The 19,523-nt window shown below is 39.1% G+C and overlaps 1 protein-coding gene across 15 annotated transcripts in view; it reads left to right on the plus strand.

Moving 5' to 3' along the window:
* The window catches only part of Jade3 (jade family PHD finger 3), a 126,743-nt gene that overhangs the window by 87,369 nt on the left and 19,851 nt on the right, over window positions 1–19,523 (plus strand). For all 15 annotated transcript variants that reach the window (XM_035450009.1, XM_027432300.2, XM_027432301.2 and 12 more), the window contains 2 exons: window positions 5,853–6,020; window positions 11,119–11,235. In XM_035450009.1, coding sequence (XP_035305900.1) covers window positions 5,853–6,020; window positions 11,119–11,235 — 285 coding nt within the window. The remainder of the gene's footprint in view (window positions 1–5,852; window positions 6,021–11,118; window positions 11,236–19,523) is intronic.

The following is a 19,523-nucleotide window of genomic DNA, read 5'->3' on the forward strand; positions in this document are numbered from 1 at the left end:
GGGGATCTTCTAAGTCTGTCATATCATTTGGAGCAGGGCCTACACCCTCCCCTGAATGTCTAGGCTGAGAGAGTGAGTATCCCTCTATTCCCAAATTCCATTCATACATTAGGGATAAATACTGATCCACTACCAGAGGCCACATAGATTACCCAGGCCTCCTAACTGACATCCTTGCTCAGGGGGTCTGGAACCCAGCTGGTTTCTCAGTTATCAGTCTGGGGTCCATGAGAAACCCCTTCTTCATGTCACCTGTCCCTGTGGGTTTCTCCACTCTGGTTCTGACCCCTTTGCTTATCACTCCTCCCTCTCTGCAACTGGATTCCAGAAGTTCAGCTCAGTGTTTAGCTGTGGGTATCTGCCTCTGCTTCTATCAGCTACTACTGGATGAAGGCTCTAGGATGGCATATAAGGTAGTCATCAGTCTCATTATTGGAGAAGGGCATTTAAGGTAGCCTCTCAATCACTGCTTAGATTGTTAGTTGGGGTCAGACTTGCAGATCTCTGGACATTTCCCTAGTGCCAGTATTCTCTTTAAACCTATAATGGGTCCCTCTATTGGATAGCTCTTTTCTTGCTCTCCTCTATTCTTCCCCTGACTAAATCTTCCTGCTCTCCCATGTCCTCCTCTCCCCTCCTGTTCTCCTCTCTTTCTTGTAGCTCCCTCTCCCCTCCCCCAAGCTCCCAATTAGCTCAGGAGATCTTGTCCCTTCCTCCTCTCTGGGGGGTGGGGGGGAATGCATGTATCTCTTAGAGTCCTCCTTGTTTCCTAGCTTCTCTGGTGGTATGGATTGTAGGCTGGTACTCCTTTGCGCTATGTCTAAAATCCATATATGAGTGAATACATACTATTTTTGTCTTTTTGCGACTGGGTTACCTTACTCAGGATGGTTTCTTCTAGTTCCATCCATTTGCCTGTGAATTTCAAGGTTCCATTGTTTTTTTTTTCCACTGAGTAGTACTCCATTGTGTAAATGTACCACATTTTCTCCATCCATTCTTCAGCTGAGGGCCATCTAGGTTGCTTCCAGGTTCTGGCTATTACAAATAATGCTCATGCTGAATCTTTTTTTTTTTTATTTTTTTGGTTTTTCAAGACAGGGTTTCTCTGAGGCTTTTGGAGGCTGTCCTGGAACTGGCTCTTGTAGACCAGACTGGTCTCGAACTTACAAAGTTCCGCCTGCCTCTGCCTCCTGAGTGCTGGGATTAAAGGCGTGGGCCACCTTTACCCGGCTGCTCATGCTGAATCTTAGAGTAAAAACAGATGTCATTAATGAGTAAAAACAAGAGAGGTCTGTTCAGTCAGAAGAAAATATGTTCATGACAAGTAGTCAATGTGGGCAAAATATTTTGGAACCATCTATGAGTACTTTAAGAATAAAGGAGTGAAAAAAAGAATAGAGGAGTGGAGTAGGAAAAGCCAGGAGCTGGAGGGTATGGAAGGAAAAAAGGCACACATGTTAAGGTTCTTCTGACAAAATAATAAACTTCTGATTTATTCCATCAACTCTAAAAGGATATTTGTAGTCTCAAAAGACCATTTTGGTCAAAACTACCAGAGTGATAGGACTACATAACATAGGAGATAGAAAATAACCAGGACTTAAGCCTTCTTTGGACTGCTTAACCTTAATCTTCTGTATCGTAGGAGGAACTCAGAATTTTTTGTCTCTAGTTATCTTAGTCACCGTTCTGTTATTGTAAAGAGACACCATGACCAAGACAACTCTTATGAAAGAAAGCATTCAATTGCTTTCGGTTTCAGAGGTTTAGTCTATTATCATCATGGCAGGGAGCATGGTGGCTGGCAGGCACTGGAGCAGTAGCTGAGAGCTACATCCCGATCCACGGGGATGGGGGGGGGGATTGAGCGTGTGTGTGTGTGTGTGTGTGTGTGTGTGTGTGTGTGTGAGAGAGAGAGAGAGACAGAGAGAGAGAGAGAGAGAGAGAGAGAGAGAGAGAGAGAGAGAGAGAGAGAATATGAGCGCATGCTCTATCCCCATTCGGTTTTGAAATCTCAGAGCCCACCCTAGTGACATACTTCCCCAGAAAGACCACACTTCCTAGTTCTATCCTTTCAAATAGTACCATTCCCTAGTGACTAAATATTCAAATATGTGAACCTATGGAGGCCATTATTATTCAGACCACCACACCATTTTAGCCTTTTTATTTATTTACTTCTATCTTTAAAATGGTGAATTTAGGGGGCTGGAGAGATGGCTCAGAGGTTAAGAGCACTGACTGCTCTTCCAGAGGTCCTGAGTTCAATTCCCAACAACCACATGGTGGCTCACAACCATCCATAATAAGATCTCATGCCCTCTTCTGGCCTGGAGGCACACATGCAGACAGAATACTGTATACATAATAAATAAATAAATCTTTTAAAAAATGATGAATTTAGAAAATTCATTTTATTGTATCAGTTATTGACATTTATATTTTATTCTCAGCAGAAACAAAATTTTTGACTTAACTATGATCTGATAATACAGATCCATAGTGTCTCTCATACAATTAATTTCTCCAAAGATTAAAATCTTAAGAATTAAAAATCTCTGAAGATTACACTTTTAGCTGAAAAACTGAACCAGAACTAATTGGTGGACAATACCAGAACTTCACTAATATGAGGCTGTTTATAGTTTTTACCAATTTTCTGTAACTACTCATATTTTTTAGGGAAATACTAACATATTATATGGTATTATCCTTGGTACCACTGGGCTTATAATGTACCATATATTTAACTTTCCTAAGATCCAAACACTTCTGAACTTCATGATATTTCTCGTCAAAGAAGGTTCAAATAATTATTGAATCTATAGTAAACTTGAAAGAAATAAGACAAAGGTCACCTGTATATATTTTCTATTTTTGTTTGTCTTTTACAATTAGGGCAAAATATTAAAGAAATATTTTCAGTTTCTTTTAACTAACAAAATTAGCTGTAACATAATAACCACCCCCCAAGAATATGGCATTTGTTTTAGAAACACACCACATCACTATAAATGATAATCCTCTCACACGTTGGCAATAACAACTGACTGGGCCTTGTAGACTATAAACTGATATGTATGGGTGGTAGGAATTTATTACCAAATGAAATTTCAGAAAAAGAGCATCTTCCAATCTGGGCATGGCAGTACACTTGAAGCAGGATATTTGTGGGTTTGATAGGCTACATAGCAAGTTCCAGGCCAATCGTGTGTGTGTGTGTGTGTGTGTGTGTGTGTGTGTGTGTGTGTGTGTGTGTGTGTGTGTACATATATACATATGTATATATAATATCTCAAGAAAAACAGGAAGCATATGGGTAAAATACTGAGATTCTTATAGAGTGGGTATACTTGGATCATAAATAACTACTTAGGTTAGAGCTCCCTCTGTTGGCTATAGAGTCACTTAATAATGTAGACTATTGGTTCACTCTCTAAAAGAATAGTGGTATATTGGCATCTGGATTTATTAAACACAGTTTAGCTTTTTTTGCTCCACCACATCGTGTTCAGTGTTTGTTCTTCAGTGACAACAATACATTACTTTAGAAGTTTGTATCAATAGACTTCAGATTTTAACATCATACAACTTAATTTTTTTCCTTAAAATTATGTGAAAGTTAATTAAAACCATTCCAAGTCCTTCTTAGTATAAATATTGAATACTTAGATTGATAATGGATTAAATTTAACAAATAGCACATAACTGTAGTTTTAATAGTTGACACTGAGTCTGACATCCTGAAATTATCCTTAAAACATATTAGCAAACATGCTATTTTCTCAACAGAATTTGCAACCATCATCATTTGTGATACATGAAAAGTTGAGAATCATTATGATATATATTATGGTTTTATGACTATTATATCTATAAAAGAGCTTACTCTGTAAATTATTTTGTGCTCCATAGAATGACCACGGGCATTCTTAGAACCAACAACTGGCCTCAAACAGGCTCCAATTTGGGGGGGGATGTTTTTTTCATTTCCTGGCAATATTCTAGGCCTCAGAAAAAAGGGGTTTCAAAGATAGGAACCGTATAAATGATGCCCTGCTATCATGAGAGCAGCCTAATTCAAATCTAGCCTCATTGGAAGTTCAGCTTGGGTTCTTGAGACACATTATTAATAATTTGTTCTCACAACCCACCTACTCAAACTAAGCAGGGGAAAGGGGCATTTGATATAAATCAATGATGAAAACTATGCCTAGTGACCTTCCATTCTCACTGAGGTTATGAAGCACAAGAACAAAACTAGGAGAGTTAAAAAAAAAAACAGGAGAGTAGAATACAGATGCTGTGTGGTTAATGAGTGAAATCACATGAAGTAGAGCACAAGACTCAGGCAGTAGGGCAGATACAAGACACATGGACATGAGAATTAGAGTGAACAGTTATAGAGAAAACTGAGAGGCCTGCCTATACAAATTATTTTCCATGAGTTTAACTGAAATGTGAGGTGAGAAGGTGTGAGGAGGTACAAACTTCAGATCAGAGGCCACCAAACCCTTTGTTTGTTTGTTTGTTTGTTTTAAACCTTTTCTTTAAAGGTCCAGAAACACTTTAGACTTTTCCAGCTGCATATGGTCTGTATTGTGTGTTTTTTCCTTTTTCTCTTACAACTCTTTAAAATGTGAAAAACATTCACAATGTGTTAGCCTTATAAAACAGGTCTTAAATAGTAGCCAACACCTAGTTTAGGTGATGGTGGGCAAATGAGATAAGAACAGGAGAAATCCTTGGAAGATTTACTGTTGTGCTTGATTTTACTGAGAAGAATTTGATAATGCAATAGAGTAGGGGTTAAAGGTGTGAGGAATGAATAAACAAATTTAGAAATAAATTTAAGAAGAGTGTGACAAGTTGGATAGAGCAGTAGTGTTGAGGATGGGGATTGAAAGGAAGTTCAACCTCAGTGTAAGAAGCAAGTACCAGAGACCAGTGGATGAAGGTAATTAGGTAATAAAAGTCCAGGAATTGGTCTGAAAGATGGAAAAGGAAGCATGGTATGAAGTGGAAAAGAGATGAATAATCTCACCTACGGATGAATCTCTTGGATCCACAAATTTTGGAACTGTTAGGGTAAATCAGTTGATGGTATAGGGTTTAATTATGAATGGAAGGAACCTAGAGGCACCCAGTTTTCTTCTGAAATAGATTAAAGTAATAAAGAGGGAAAATGAACAAAATTGAAGATGGGGGGTCTAGAATAATTTCTAAATAATCTTCCATCTCTCTGAGTTGTTTATTTTCCAGTATCATTCCATAAAGAATTAAAAAGGCTCCTAGAACTCAATTCACAAGTCTTTGGGTCCAACCCAAGCAAATAATTTCTACAATTTGCTGAATATTTTTATGCACCAGGTACTATTAGACTCTTTATAAACATTAGCTTACTTGTGCTTCAACACCTTTTTTCTTGATCGCAATAGTACATGACATGTTACTGCTTTGCTGACCTGTTATAATATATAAACATTGAAGACAATTTGAAAAACAGGAAAAAGAGTCTATTTTCAATAAAAAAAATTAAATTTAAAGAGACTGGGCAGTGGTGGCACACACCTTTAATCACAGCACTTGGGAGGCAGAGACAGGCAGATCTCTGTGAGTTTGAGGCCACACTGGGCTAACAACGAGTTCCAGGACAACCTCCAAAGCCACAGAGAAACCCTGTCTTGAAAAACCAAAAAATAATTGCTAAATCCAGGATAAGAACATGTTCAGCTATATATATATCTTTCTCCCCAAAACAGAGAGTATTCTCTTAACTGTGTCAAAACAGGTATTAGTGCTAATACAAAGACACTGACCATTCTTGCATCTCTTCCTCGTGTCTACAGGCATGCTATGGCATTCTTAAGATTCCAGAAGGCAGCTGGTTGTGTCGCTCCTGTGTCCTGGGCATTTATCCACAGTGTATTTTATGTCCCAAGAAAGGTGGAGCCATGAAGACCACCAGGACAGGAACTAGATGGGCTCATGTCAGCTGTGCCTTATGGATTCCAGAGGTAAGAAACTATTCAAATCTGGGCCTATTTACTCCAGGGTGCCCTCCTTCCCATGATGTTTAGACAGACTCAGACTTGACATGGAAATACTTCCTGCTCACTGTATTTCTGAAATTTCTGTGCTTCCTCAGGTCTCCTTGGACACAAATGTGCACATTAGCCCATATTTATGTATTTGTGGATGCTGCTTTCACTGGTATTTGATAAACTTGTATGAGAAGAGTAGCATAAAAGACCAGTGTGGGGGATGCAGATGGCATAGCTGTTAGGAGCACATACTGCTCCTGTAGAGGATTTGAGTTCAGTTCCAGTAGTATGTCAGGCAGCTCACAACTGACTGCCTTTAATTCTGACTCCCAGAGAAAGAGTCACCTATACACATATACACATACGCACACACATATATGCACAATTTTTAAAACAAATATTTTAAAATAAATAAAACTACTTTTTAAAAAAAACAAATGTTTGAAAATCATTTATTTTTTCCTGCATTTTTATTTGAATTAGAAACAAGATTGTTTTACATGTCAATCCCAGTTCCCTCTCCATCCCCTCCTCCCCTGCATCTCCCCAACTAACACCCTACCTATCCCCTACCCTTTCTGCTCCCCAGGGAGGGTGAAACCTTCCATAGTGGGACTTCAGAGTCTGTCATATCCTTTGTGATAGGGCCTAGGCCCATCCCCATGTGTCTAGGCTCAAGGAGTATCTCTCTATGTGGGATGGGCTCCCAAAGTCCATTCCTATGCTAGGAATAAGTACTGATCCACTACAAGGGGCCACGTAGATTTCCGAGGTCTCCTCACTGACACCCACGTTCATGGGGTCTAGATCAGTCCCATGCTGATTTCCCAACTATCAGTCTGGGGACCAAGAGCTCTTCCTTGTTCAGGTCAGCTGTTTCTGTGGGTTTCACCAGCCTGGTCTGTACCCCTTTGCTCATCACTCCTCCTCCTCTGCAACTGGATTCCAGTTCACTTCAGGTATTTCACTTTTTGGTTAGCGTTACCCCCAAGGTATTTTATGTTGTTTGTGGCAATTGTAAAGGGTGATGTTCCTCAGATTTCTTTCTCTGAGCATTTATCATCTGTATATAGTAGGGCTACTGATTTTTTTGAGTTAATCTTGTATCCTGCCACTTTGCTGAAGGTGTTTATCAGCTGTAGGAGTTCCCTGGTAGAGTTTTTCAGGTCACTTATGTAGACTATCATATCATCTGCAAATAGTGAAAGTTCGACTTCTTCTTTCCAATTTGTATCCTCTTGATCTCCTCCTGTTGTCTTACTGCTCTAGCTAGAACTTCAAGTACAATATTGAAGAGGTATGGAGAGAGTGGACAGCCTTGTCTTGTTCCTGATTTTAGGGGAAACACACTGAGTTTCTCTCTATTTATTTTGATGTTGGTTGTTGCCTTCCTATTTATTGCTTTCATTATGTTTAGGTATGTTCCTCTTATCCCTGATCTCTCCAAGACCTTCATCATGAATTGGTGTTGGATTTTGTCGAACAGTTATTCAGCATCTAGTGAGATGATCATGTGGGTTTTTCTTTCTCAGTCTGTTTATATGGTGGATTACATTGATAGATTTTCATATGTTGAACCATCCCTGCATCCCTGGGATGAATCCTACTTGATCATGGTGGATGATTTCTCTGATCTGATGTTTTCTTGGAATCAATTTGCCAGTATTTTATTAAGCATTTTTGCATCAATGTTCATGAGGGATATTGGTCTGTAGTTCTCTTTCTTAGTTGTGTCTTTGTGTGGCTTGGGTACCAAAATTATTGAAACCTCATAAAAAAAAAGAGTTTGGCAATGACCCTTCTTCTTCTATTGTGTGGAATACTTTGAGGAGAATTGGTATTAGCTGTTCTTTGAATTTCTGGAAGAATTCTGCACTGAAGCCATCTGGCCCTGGGCTTTTTTTGGTTGGGAGACTTTTGATGACTGCTTCTATTTCATCAGGGGTTATAGGTTTATTTAAATTGCTTATCTGTTCTTGATTTAATTTTGGTAAGTGAAACCTATCCAGAAAATTGTCCATTTCCTTTAAATTTTTGAATTTTGAGGAATACAGGTTTTCAAAGTATGACCTGATGATTCTCTGGATTTCCTCAGTGTCTGTTGTTATGTCCCCCTTTTCATTTCTGATTTTGTTCATTTACATGTTCACTCTGCCCTTTGATAACTTTGGATAAAGGTTTGTCTATCTTGATTTTCTTGAAGAATCAACTCTTCATTATATTGATTCTTTGTATTGTTTTCCTAGTTTCTACTTTATTGATTTCAGCCCTCAATTTGATTATTTCCTGGTGTCTACTCCTCCGGGGTGCGTTGTCTTCTTTGTGTTCTAGAGCTTTCAGTTGTGCTGTTAATTCTCTAGTGTGACTATTCTTGAGTTTCTTCATGTGGGCACCTAGTGCTATGAACTTTCCTCTTAGCACTGCTTTCAAAGTGTCCCATAAGTTTGGGTATGTTGTGACTTCATTCTGGTTGAATTCTAGGAAGGCTTTAATTTCTTTTTTTTATTTCTTCCTTGACCCAGGGATGGTGCAATTGGGTATTACTCAGTTTCCTTGAGTTTGTAGGTTTTCTGCAATTTGTGTTGTTGTTGAATTCTAACTTTAAAGTATGATTGTCTGATAAGATACAGGGGGTTATTTTCAATGTTTTGTACCTGTTGAGGTTTGTTATGTTGCCCAGTATGTGATTGATTTTACAGAAGGTTCCGTGTGGCGCTGAGAAGAAGGTATATTCTTTTGTGGTTAGATGGAATGTTCTGTTAAACCCGATTGAGCCATAACTTCTGTTAGTTCCTTTGTTTCTTTGTTAAGTTTCTGTCTGGTGTTCCTGTCTAGTGGTGAGAGTGGGGTGTTGAAGTCTCCCACTATAAGTGTGTGAGGTTTTATGTGTGATTTGAGTTTTAGTAATGTTTCTTTTATGAAAGTGGATGCCTTTGTATTTGGGGCATAGATGTTCAGAATTGAGACTTCATCTTGATGGATTTCTTCTGTGATGATAGGAAGTGACCTCCTTCATCTCTTTTGATTAATTTTAGTTTAAAGTCTAATTTGTTAGATATTAGGATTGCTACCTCCACTTGTTTCTTGGGTCCATTTGATTGGAAAAATCTTTTCCCAACCCTTGACTCTGAGGTACCGTCTGTCTTTGAAGTTGAGGTGTGTTTCTTGTATGCAGCAGAAGGATGGATTCTGTCTTTATATCCATTCTGTTAGCCTGTGTGTTTTTATAGGCCTGTTTAGACCAGTAATATTGAGGGATATTAATGACCATTGATTGTTGATTCTTGTTTGTTATGAATTTGGTGGTGGTGGTGGAATTGTGTGGATTTCCACCTCATTTTTCTTTTGGTTGTTGGTAAAGTGGGATTATCTATTGCCTATATTTTTCTGGTTGTAATTAACTTCCTTGGGTTGGAGTTTTCCTTCCAGAACTTTCTGTAGAGCTGGATTGGTGGATATGTATTGTTTAAATCTGGTTTTGTCATGGAATATCTTGTTTTCTCCATCTATATTGATTGAAAGCTTTTCTGGGTATAGTAGTCTGTGCTGGCATCCGTGGTCTCTTAGTGTAGGTAGAATATCTATCCAGGACCTTCTGGCTGTCAGATTTTCCATGGAAAAGTCAGCCTACATAGCTATACCTTGTCTCAAACAGACAAAAAAAACCAAAAGCTAGGCAATGTAGGTCAGAGGTAGAGCACTTGCTTAGCATTTGCAAAGACCTGGGCTTGATCCCTAATACCACATAGATAAAAATAAAACAAATCACCTAGAATTCCCAACACTCAGAAGACTGGAATAAGATCATGAGTTAAGGGCCACCCTGAGATACATAGATGCTATCTCAGAAATTAAAAATAAACTTTCACAGCTATTAACCTTCTCTGGGGGCTTCTAATTCTTTATTTCTGGTACATTTTGGACTATTAAAAATCTCTCTTTTCTCATCTAGATAGAACTTGTACTAGATGAATCACCTTAGTTTGATAGTTATTCACTTTTTAAAAGCTGTTTCTTTCTGGTGCTAAAGAGATGGTACAGGGGTTAAGACCACTGGCTGCTCTTCAGAAGACTTAGGTTCAAATCCCAGCACCTATATGGTGGTTCACAACCATTTGTAATTCCAATCCCAGAGAATCCAATACCTTCTTCTGGCCTTTGTGGGTACTGCATGCATGTGTTGCACAGACATACACATAGACAAAACACTTGTGCATGCAAAATAAAATGAAAAATAATAATTAAAAGCTTGTTTCTTTAATGAGGCATGTATAACTTTGTAAAAGAGATAAAGGAGGGGCTGGAGAGATGGCTTAGCCATTAAAGGCTAGGGTCACAACCAAAACTACAAGAGATAAAGGAGAACACATTTTTTACCAGTAGTCACATGACCCTTTCTTTCCATATGGAAATTATTTTTTCATATTTTTAAAGTATCCCTTTCCTTTCAGCATCCCCAAAGACTCAATTTCACTTTGAAGCTACTTTGGCTGAGAGAGTAGGGTAAGCTGATAATAGTTACATAGTTTTAAAGACTGGAGTTTAAAAATGGTATCATCCTCATCCTTTCTAATTACGTGCTGCAGTCTCTTTATTACATAGATATCCTGCTACTTTCCAACAATATTATCCTGCTTTGTGAACCAAATATAAAGATCTGTCACCATCTGTCAGATTTAGTTGATTAAATGAAATAGCAAGTCATGTGATAACATCTCTTCTAACAAAAGGCAGGTACTAGAATTTCTGAACTTTATTTACTTTCCTTAGTAGCTTTCTTTAGTTCATAAGTAAAATGGATATATCTTGATTCTTTAAGGTAACCATGCCTACCTAGTCTGCACTCCTGCACTATCATCACATATATGAATTGTTTACATTACTAGAAATGACTAGAGGACTGAGCAATGGAAAGAGATGTGTTTTGTTATTAGTTTCATACTAATTTTGGAAGTACGGTGTACTTCATTGTTTTAATGTTCTCAGCCTCATATAACATCATTTATACTTTGTGAAAAGTGCTTCTAAGATGTCCTGGTGCTTCTGCCTTATGATGATATTTTATTTGTAGGTCAGCATTGCTTGTCCTGAGAGAATGGAACCTATTACAAAAATCTCCCATATTCCACCTAGCCGGTGGGCCTTAGTTTGCAGCCTGTGCAAGCTGAAGACAGGGGCTTGTATTCAGGTAAGTGCCCTGAGAAGTACTGTAATGATCTAAAAACCAAGTTGACCTGAATCATGGTCCCAGTAAGAGTGCCCCATTAACCCAGAAGTCACTTAAGAGTCTCCCCTCTCACTAGGTGGTGGTGGTGCACACCTTTAATCCCAGCACTCGGGAGGCAGAGGCAGGTGGATCTCTGTAAGTTCAAGACCAGTCTGGTCTACAAGAGCTAGTTCCAGGACAACCTCCAAAGTCACAGAGAAACTTTGTCTTGAAAAACCAAAAAAAAAGTTTCCCCTCTCATATGCAGGGTGCTGCCATTCCACAGACCATTTGTAGAAATTTTGTTGCTTCTGGGCTGTTCAGCCTGTTTTTTTTTAATGATTTATTTTTATTTATGTGTGTACTTTGGGGTGCCACGTGTGTGAGGGTGCCCCCAGAGACCAGAAGAGGGTGTTGGATCTCCTGGAGCTGGATTTACTGGTTGTTGTGAGCCACCCAGCATGGGTGCTGGGCATTAAACTTAGATCCTCTGAAAGAGCAATAAATGTTCTTACTAAGCCATCTCTCTTACCTTTGACCTATTCTTTTCAACATTCATATTGTTTGTCATGCATAATAATACACACTTTAGGCCCAGCTATTCAGGTAATTGAGGCAGAAGAATCATTTCAGCTCAGGAGTTCAAGTCCAGCCTGAACAATATAGTGAGACTCTTTCTCAAAATAATACTCATAATGGTATTTAACCTTTATCTTTTAGTGTCAGCTCATGAGTTAAGTGAACTATGAAGTTGAGCAACTTCATTATGAGTGGGAACAAGTGGTAACTAAATCATTGGCCCATGATCTGAAGAGCTTCATCCATTAATTGGCAATGCCTTTAAGATCCAGGATGATTAGGTAGATGGCTCTGTAACCACTTGGGGGTGGAAAGGTACATTTGAATAGATAAAATCTGGTGACAAGTTTTGAAAATCATTCTCATAGTCATCTATGTTGCATGTAGTAGTACAAGTAATGTTCTCTGAGATATCACTTCACTTTCTGTCCCAGACATAATAAGGTGGTGCTGCCTGTAAGTGGGAAGGACTGACCTTCCATTCCACAGACTTACTGTGTGTAAGCTGTAAACTGGTTGAAATTAGATTTTCCTGAAGACCTTCAGAGAAAGGAGTCTCTGTAATGTCATAACTTAGGGCAGTGACTCTAGTAGGTGTTTCGTTTAGTTCACTGCTGCTTAGCATAACAGGTTACAGACTTATCTAACAAATATGAGCACTTATCTTGCTTTTTAAAAATTTCTTTTGGCTGATTTTATGTATCTTAGCTATAACATTTTAGTATTTATAAAGGAAAAATGTCCCCCTGGTATATACTGACTCTGCTGGCTAGTGTTATCTCAATTTGACACAAGCTAGAGTCATTTTGCAAATGACTCAATTGAGAAAATGCCCCTAAATAAATTGGCTTGTAGACAAACTTGTGGTCCATTTTCTTGATTATGACTGATATGGGAAGTTCTAACCCACCCTGGGGACAGGGGTGCTACTACCAGGCTAATGATCCTGGATGCTATAAGAAAGCAGTTTGAACAGGCCATGAGGAGCAAGCCAGTATACAACACTCTTCCAGGGCCTCTGCAACAATGCCTGCCTTGGGTTTCTGTCCTAATTCCCTGGATAATACAAGTTGTAAAATGAAAAAAAAAATCTTTTTCTTCTCAAGTTACTTTTGGTCTAGTGGGGTTTTTGTTTGTGCTTTGTTTTTTCTGGTTTTTCATGTGTTTGGTTGGTTTTTGTTTTTTGAGACAGGGTCTGTCTGTGTAACAGCCCTGGCTGTCCTGGAACTCACTTTGTAGACCAGGCTGGCCTTGAACTCACAAAGATCCACACACCTCTGCCTCCTGAGTGCTGTTGGGATTAAGTGTATGGGACCAGCACACCATATTTGGTCATGGTGTTTTGTCACAGTAATAGAAACCCTAAACCACTAACCTCACACATGATATGTTCATCTAAGTTCTTCCCTATTTGCTCTTCATATATGAGCCTCTTGAAGTCCAAGAAGATATACCATTCCCCCATTAGTGTTCATTTAGGGTGTGTTGAATAAATACATATGTTTCCTTGTGTCAATTTATAATATATATTTTCCATTAAAACAAATTTTTCCATGTGCATTATTTAATAATTTTATAGTAGAGATTGAATTTATATTCAATAACTTATTCTCATTGTGGTACCCATATTTCCCACTATTTTGCTGTTAAAGATTATTTTCATCCTGGTTAGTAATTAGTAACAACTAGTGAGAGAGAATGTTGGCCTTAACCTTTGCAGATCTCAGTTTGCATTGCAGCTTACACTCCACATTCTGTCTTCTATTATGTTGTTAATCTATGAGTTTTTCTTCCCTAGATTTGTTCACTTCCCTCCATACCTTGACATGATAAACACACAATACATAGACATACAATAAATTGATGCATGGATGTTGGATGAATAGATGAGTAGATGGAACATATTAAAGGAGGTTTCTCATCTGCAGACCAATGGTTCTTATTTTTATTTCTTAAAGTTCAGATCCTTGATTTTAGAGAAATCTTACTAAATTAAGGCTATTATGCATGTTTTTATTTTTTGTGTGGTGCTAGGGATTAATCCCAAGATCTCAAGTATGCTAAGTACATGCTCTACCACTGAACTACATCCCTATCACAAACTTTAGTATAAAGGGCTTACTCAACAAATGTGTATGCCTAATTGTATACTAGGGTTTGGATCTACCAATGAAATAACAAAGAACTTTGCACTGTGGAGCTTATATTTTAGTTGTAAAAGTAGACAGTAAGCAATAGATGTTAAAATGTTAGAAGGTAATGACTGCTGTGGAAAAGACTGGAGGACAGTAAGTAGTTGGGAAGTGAGATGCAGGGAGCATGAGTTACAAGTTTAAGCTGAGAGGTTAGGGTAGGACTAACTATGGAGTAAACATTTGAACAAAAACTTCAGTGCAAGAGAAAAAGCTATGCAGGTGTTTAGTATAAAAGTGTTCCAGGAGCCCATCCCACATGAGGGATACTCCCTGAGCCTAGACACAAGGGGGTTGGCCTAGGCCCTATCCCAAAGAATGACAGATTTTTGAAGACCCCCCCCCATGGAAGGCCTCACCCTCCCTGGGGCGCAGAAAGGGTATGGGATAGGTAGGGCATTAGTTGGGGGGCAGGGAAGGAGGGGAGGGAGAGGGACCTGGGATTGACATGTAAAATAATTTTCTTTCTAATTAAAAAAGGAGAGGAATAAAAAGAAATCTAATCTAGTAATGCATTGGCTTTTCGATGGCAGGAATTATAGGCACAAGGGAGAGTTTCCATTACAATTTCTTTTCAATTTGATTTCTTTTGTTTACCATTAGCATGTGCTTATCTTGAAAAGCAGTAAGATGGTTAATGTAGCAAAAACTATAAGAATTTATACAAAAATAGTAGATAAAAAAATAAGGGTAGCAACTCTTAGTGATTTGTGTGTGAATTTCTGTCCTGTCTCTTACCTACTCAAATGATGTACTAACATTTCCATCCTAAAGAATAAAATTGAGATAAAACAAAAAAGTGTTCCAGATAGAGAAAACAGCCATTGAAAAAGCCATGAGAAAGGAGTGCGCCTGGCCTATTTGATCAACAAGAAAGAATCCACTAAGATGAGAATGGAATGTTTGGGAAAAGAAGATCAAAGAGATTATGTAGGTCCTTATTGGTTAGAGCAACGACTGGTAAATTTGTTCTACAAATAGCAAGATAGTAAATATGTTAGGCTTTATGGACCATGTAGTTTCATGTCATAGCTGTTCAACACCACTTTTGCAATGCAAAGGCAGCCATAGATAATATTTAAACAAATAAGAGCCTTTTTTTTCTTAACATGAAGGCTTCTGATAATCCTTTAGCAAATGATAGTCTGAGTTCAAGCTAGATGTCTAAGAAGCCCTGGATTTTGCCCAGCTTCTACACATACTTGCTCTAATTGCCAGATTTCCCAAATTTTTCTATTGTGTATCTTACATTGAGGTTCCCATTCTATCTAGATCCTGAGGCTTGGCCTAGTCTACAAAAAGCCTTGTCTAGAAAATAATGGCTTTGAAGCTGGATGATAACATGCACCTATATGCCTTAACACTTGGAAAGCTGGAGCAGTAGTACTGCCAGTTCAAGACCAGCCTAGGCCATATAGTTAGACCCTGTCTTAGAACATAGGATGGAAAGAAGGAAAAGATGGAGGAAGGGGGTGGGAAAGGGTAGAGATGGGAGAGAAGAAAAGGAGGAATATACTCTTTGGTTCCAGTCTCCCAGGATTTGAAACCTGGTCTTCTTGCTGGTTATGTAAGCTTAAAAAAGTTACCTTAACATCTGGGCTTAAGCTTTCACATATGTAAATGGAGATTATAATAGCAATTACTTAAGATGGCAGAGAGATTAGCTTAGTACCTAAGAAATAAATATACGTGTTAGTGGGACTGCTAATCATTGTATATGCCCATATTATTATTCCTTAGAGTAAGTCTAATTATGCTGATAGAAATTCCTAACATTCATTTGACCAGCCAAACTAGACTCATCCAGAATTTGTGGCTTGGATTGATGGTAGAGTGATATGGGCCTGTCTGAAGTCACATACAAGTATACAGAATTTAATATCAATTGGAAAATTAGTATGAGTTTACTGTTAGCCCAATATGAGTTCAATTGTTATGGATATTAACTTCTGAAAGATAAAATCTTCAACAAGTGGGGAACTGGTAAATAAGAAAGTACATTTTCAATGACTATTAAAGTGATGCAATGAAGAAAATGAAATACTAAGATTAAAAGGAAGGCTGAGGAGATAGCTCAGTGGTTAAGTACTTGCTTCACAAGCATGAGGACCTGGATTTGAATCCCCAGCACCTATTTAAAACTAAATGTTTGGCATCATACATCTGTAACCCCAGCACTAGAAGTGACGTGCAGAAGCAAGCAGACCCTGGAATCACTTAACTGGTTAGTCAGTCAGCTGAAATGCTGACGTTCATGTTCAGAAATAGACCTTGTCTCAAATATAAGGTGGAGAACAAGTAAGGAAGACACCTGACATCGACCTCTAGTCTCCACATGTGCACATAACAACATAAAAGGGCATTCTCCTCCACCTACCTAGAAAAGCACTTCAATTTTTTTCCACATATCTCACAATTTGTTAATACAAGTTGTTCTTGTTCTAAGACTGTTATAATATCTTCCTGCCTTTGGGAGCTCAAAACATTTTAAATGTTTAAATATAAACATGGGCCAAACGTGATGTGATACATGCCTGTAACTCCAGCACTTGGGAGGAATTCAAAGCCAGCTTTGGCTGTATAGTTAGGCCATCCATTTGTTAAAAAAATAGGAAAAGTTAGGTAATACTTCAGTGACATCTCTTTTCATATTGTAGGGCTGAGAGATAAGAGCTTATAGTCACTGTAGATGTTAGAGCCTAAGAGTAGCAAACAGTTTTGTACAGCAATTTAGACCATTTATGACATTAATTCTGTAAACTGTTGTGGGATATTTGTACACTGTGTGAAAATGTATTGCTGTGATCAGTGTAATAAAAAGCTGAACGACCAATAGCTAGGCAGGAAGAGGTTAGGTAGGACTTCAGGGCAGAGAGATAGAGAAAAAGATGATGAATCTAGGCTCAGGTGCAAGATGGAAGAGAGGTAAAAAGCCACGAGGCAAAAATGTACATTGATATAAATGGATTACGTTACGAGAGCTAGTGGGACAAGCCTAATCTTTAGGCCTAGCTTTCATATTAATAAGTGTCTGTGCTGGTTTTTTGTGAGCTGGCAGCCCAAAGAGAAATCTGTCTACAGTAAACAATTATGTATTGTTTCTTGAGACAGTCTTACTATGTAGCTCTGACTGTCCTGGAAATCCCTATGTAGTCCAGGCTGGCCTTGAATTCACAGAGATCCACTTGTTTCAGCCTCCTGAATGCCAGAATTAAAGATATATGCTACCACACTTAACTCTGGTGTCAAATTGTTCTGACACCATCTATTTGTTAAGGATTAAAGACAACAAAATGGATACACTTCCCATGGCATGACAAGAACTGCTAAAGATACATATATCAGGGTTAGGGTGTCCCGGGTAGATATTATCTGCTCATGTTGCCTGCCGGCCTGCCTGCCTGCCTACCTGCTTCCTTCTTTCCTTCCTTCCTTCCTTCCTTCCTTCCTTCCTTCCTTCCTTCCTTCCTTCCTTCCTTCCTTTCCCCCTTGTTCAGGTCAGCTGTTTCTGTGGGTTTCACCAGCCCAGTCTTGACCCCTTTCTTTGCTCATCACTCTTCCCTCTCTGAAACTGGATTCCAGAAGTTAAGTTCGGTGTTTAGCTATGGGTCTGCCTCTGCTTCCATCAGCTACTGGATGAAGGTCTAAGATGGCATATAAGGTAGTTAATCAGTCTCATCAGGAAAGAGCATTTAAGGTGGCCTCTCCACTATTGCTTAGATTGTTAGTTGGTGTCATCCTTGTAGGTCTCTGGAAATCTCCCTAGTGCCAGATCTCTTCTCAAACCTATAATGGCTCCCTCTACTATGGTATCTCGCATCCTACTCTCCTCTATTCTTCCCCCAACTCAAACCTTCCTGCTTGCCCATTTCGTCCTCTTACCCTCCTCTTCTGGCCCTCTCTTTCTCCCAGCTCCCCCTCCTCTCCCCCATGCTCCCAATATGCTCAGGAGATCCTGTCCCTTTCCCCCTCTCTGGGGCACCATGCATGTCTCTCTTAGGGTCCTCCCTGTTTCCCAGTCTTTCTGGCAGTATGGATTGTAGGCTGGCAATCCCCTGCTCCATATCTAAAATCCTTATATGAGTGATTACATACCATGTTTGTCTTTTTGTGCCTGGGTTACCTCACTCAGGATGGTTTCCTCTAGTGCCATCCATTTGCCTGCGAGTTTCAAGATCCCATTGTTTTTTCCCCTGAGTAGTAGTCCTTTGAGTAAATAAACCACATTTTATCTATTCTTCAGTTGAGGGGCATCTAGATTGCTTCCAGGTTCTGGCTACTACAAATAATGCTGCTATGAACATAGTTGAACAGATGTCCTTGTGGTATGAATTGTTTCTTTTAGGTATAAAACTAAGAGTGGAATTGCTGGATCTTGTGGTAGTGATTTCCATTTTCCTGAGGAATCGCCATACTGATTTCCAAAGTGGCTCTATGAGTTGGCAATCCCACCAGCAGTGGAGGAGTGTTCTTCTTTCTTCACATCCTCTCCAACATAAACTGTCATTGGTGTTTTTGATTTTAGCCACTCTGACAGGATGGTATTTCAGAGTTGTTTTGATTTACATTTCCCTAATGGCTAAGGATGTTGAATACTTAAGTGTCTATCAGCCATTCTAGACTCCTCTATTGAGAATTCTCTTTTTAGTTCTGTACCCCACTTTTTTTGTAATTTTTTTATTAGTTAAAATTAGGAACAAGCTTGCTTCACATGTTAATCCCTTCTCCCTCTCCCTCCCCTCCCCTCAACCTCAGACCTACCCACCACTGCATCCACCTCCACTCCCCAGGCAGGGTAGGGCCCTTGACAAGGGCTCCCCAAAGTCCGCCACATCATCCCGGCCTGGGCCTAGGCCCTCCCCCATGTGTCAGTGCATCCCTTCACATGGGATGGACTCTCAAAATCCCTTCTTATACCAGGGAAAATTACTAATCCACTACCAGGGGCCACCTAGAGTTCAGAGGCCTCCTAATTGACATCCATGTTCAGGGGTCTGGATCAGTCCTGTACTGGCCTCCCAGACAGCATCCCTGGGATGAATCCTGCTTTGATCATGGTGGATGATTTCTCTGATCTGATGTTTTCTTGGAACCAATTTGCCAGTATTTTATTAAGCATTTTTGCATCAATGTTCATGAGGGATATTGGTCTGTAGTTCTCTTTCTTAGTTGTGTCTTTGTGTGGCTTGGGTACCAAAATTATTGAAACCTCATAAAAAAAAAGAGTTTGGCAATGACCCTTCTTCTTCTATTGTGTGGAATACTTTGAGGAGAATTGGTATTAGCTGTTCTTTGAATTTCTGGAAGAATTCTGCACTGAAGCCATCTGGCCCTGGGCTTTTTTTGGTTGGGAGACTTTTGATGACTGCTTCTATTTCATCAGGGGTTATAGGTTTATTTAAATTGCTTATCTGTTCTTGATTTAATTTTGGTAAGTGAAACCTATCCAGAAAATTGTCCATTTCCTTTAAATTTTTGAATTTTGAGGAATACAGGTTT

This window comes from Cricetulus griseus, chromosome X (genome assembly GCF_003668045.3).
Source record: "Cricetulus griseus strain 17A/GY chromosome X, alternate assembly CriGri-PICRH-1.0, whole genome shotgun sequence".
Lineage (NCBI taxonomy): Eukaryota > Metazoa > Chordata > Mammalia > Rodentia > Cricetidae > Cricetulus > Cricetulus griseus.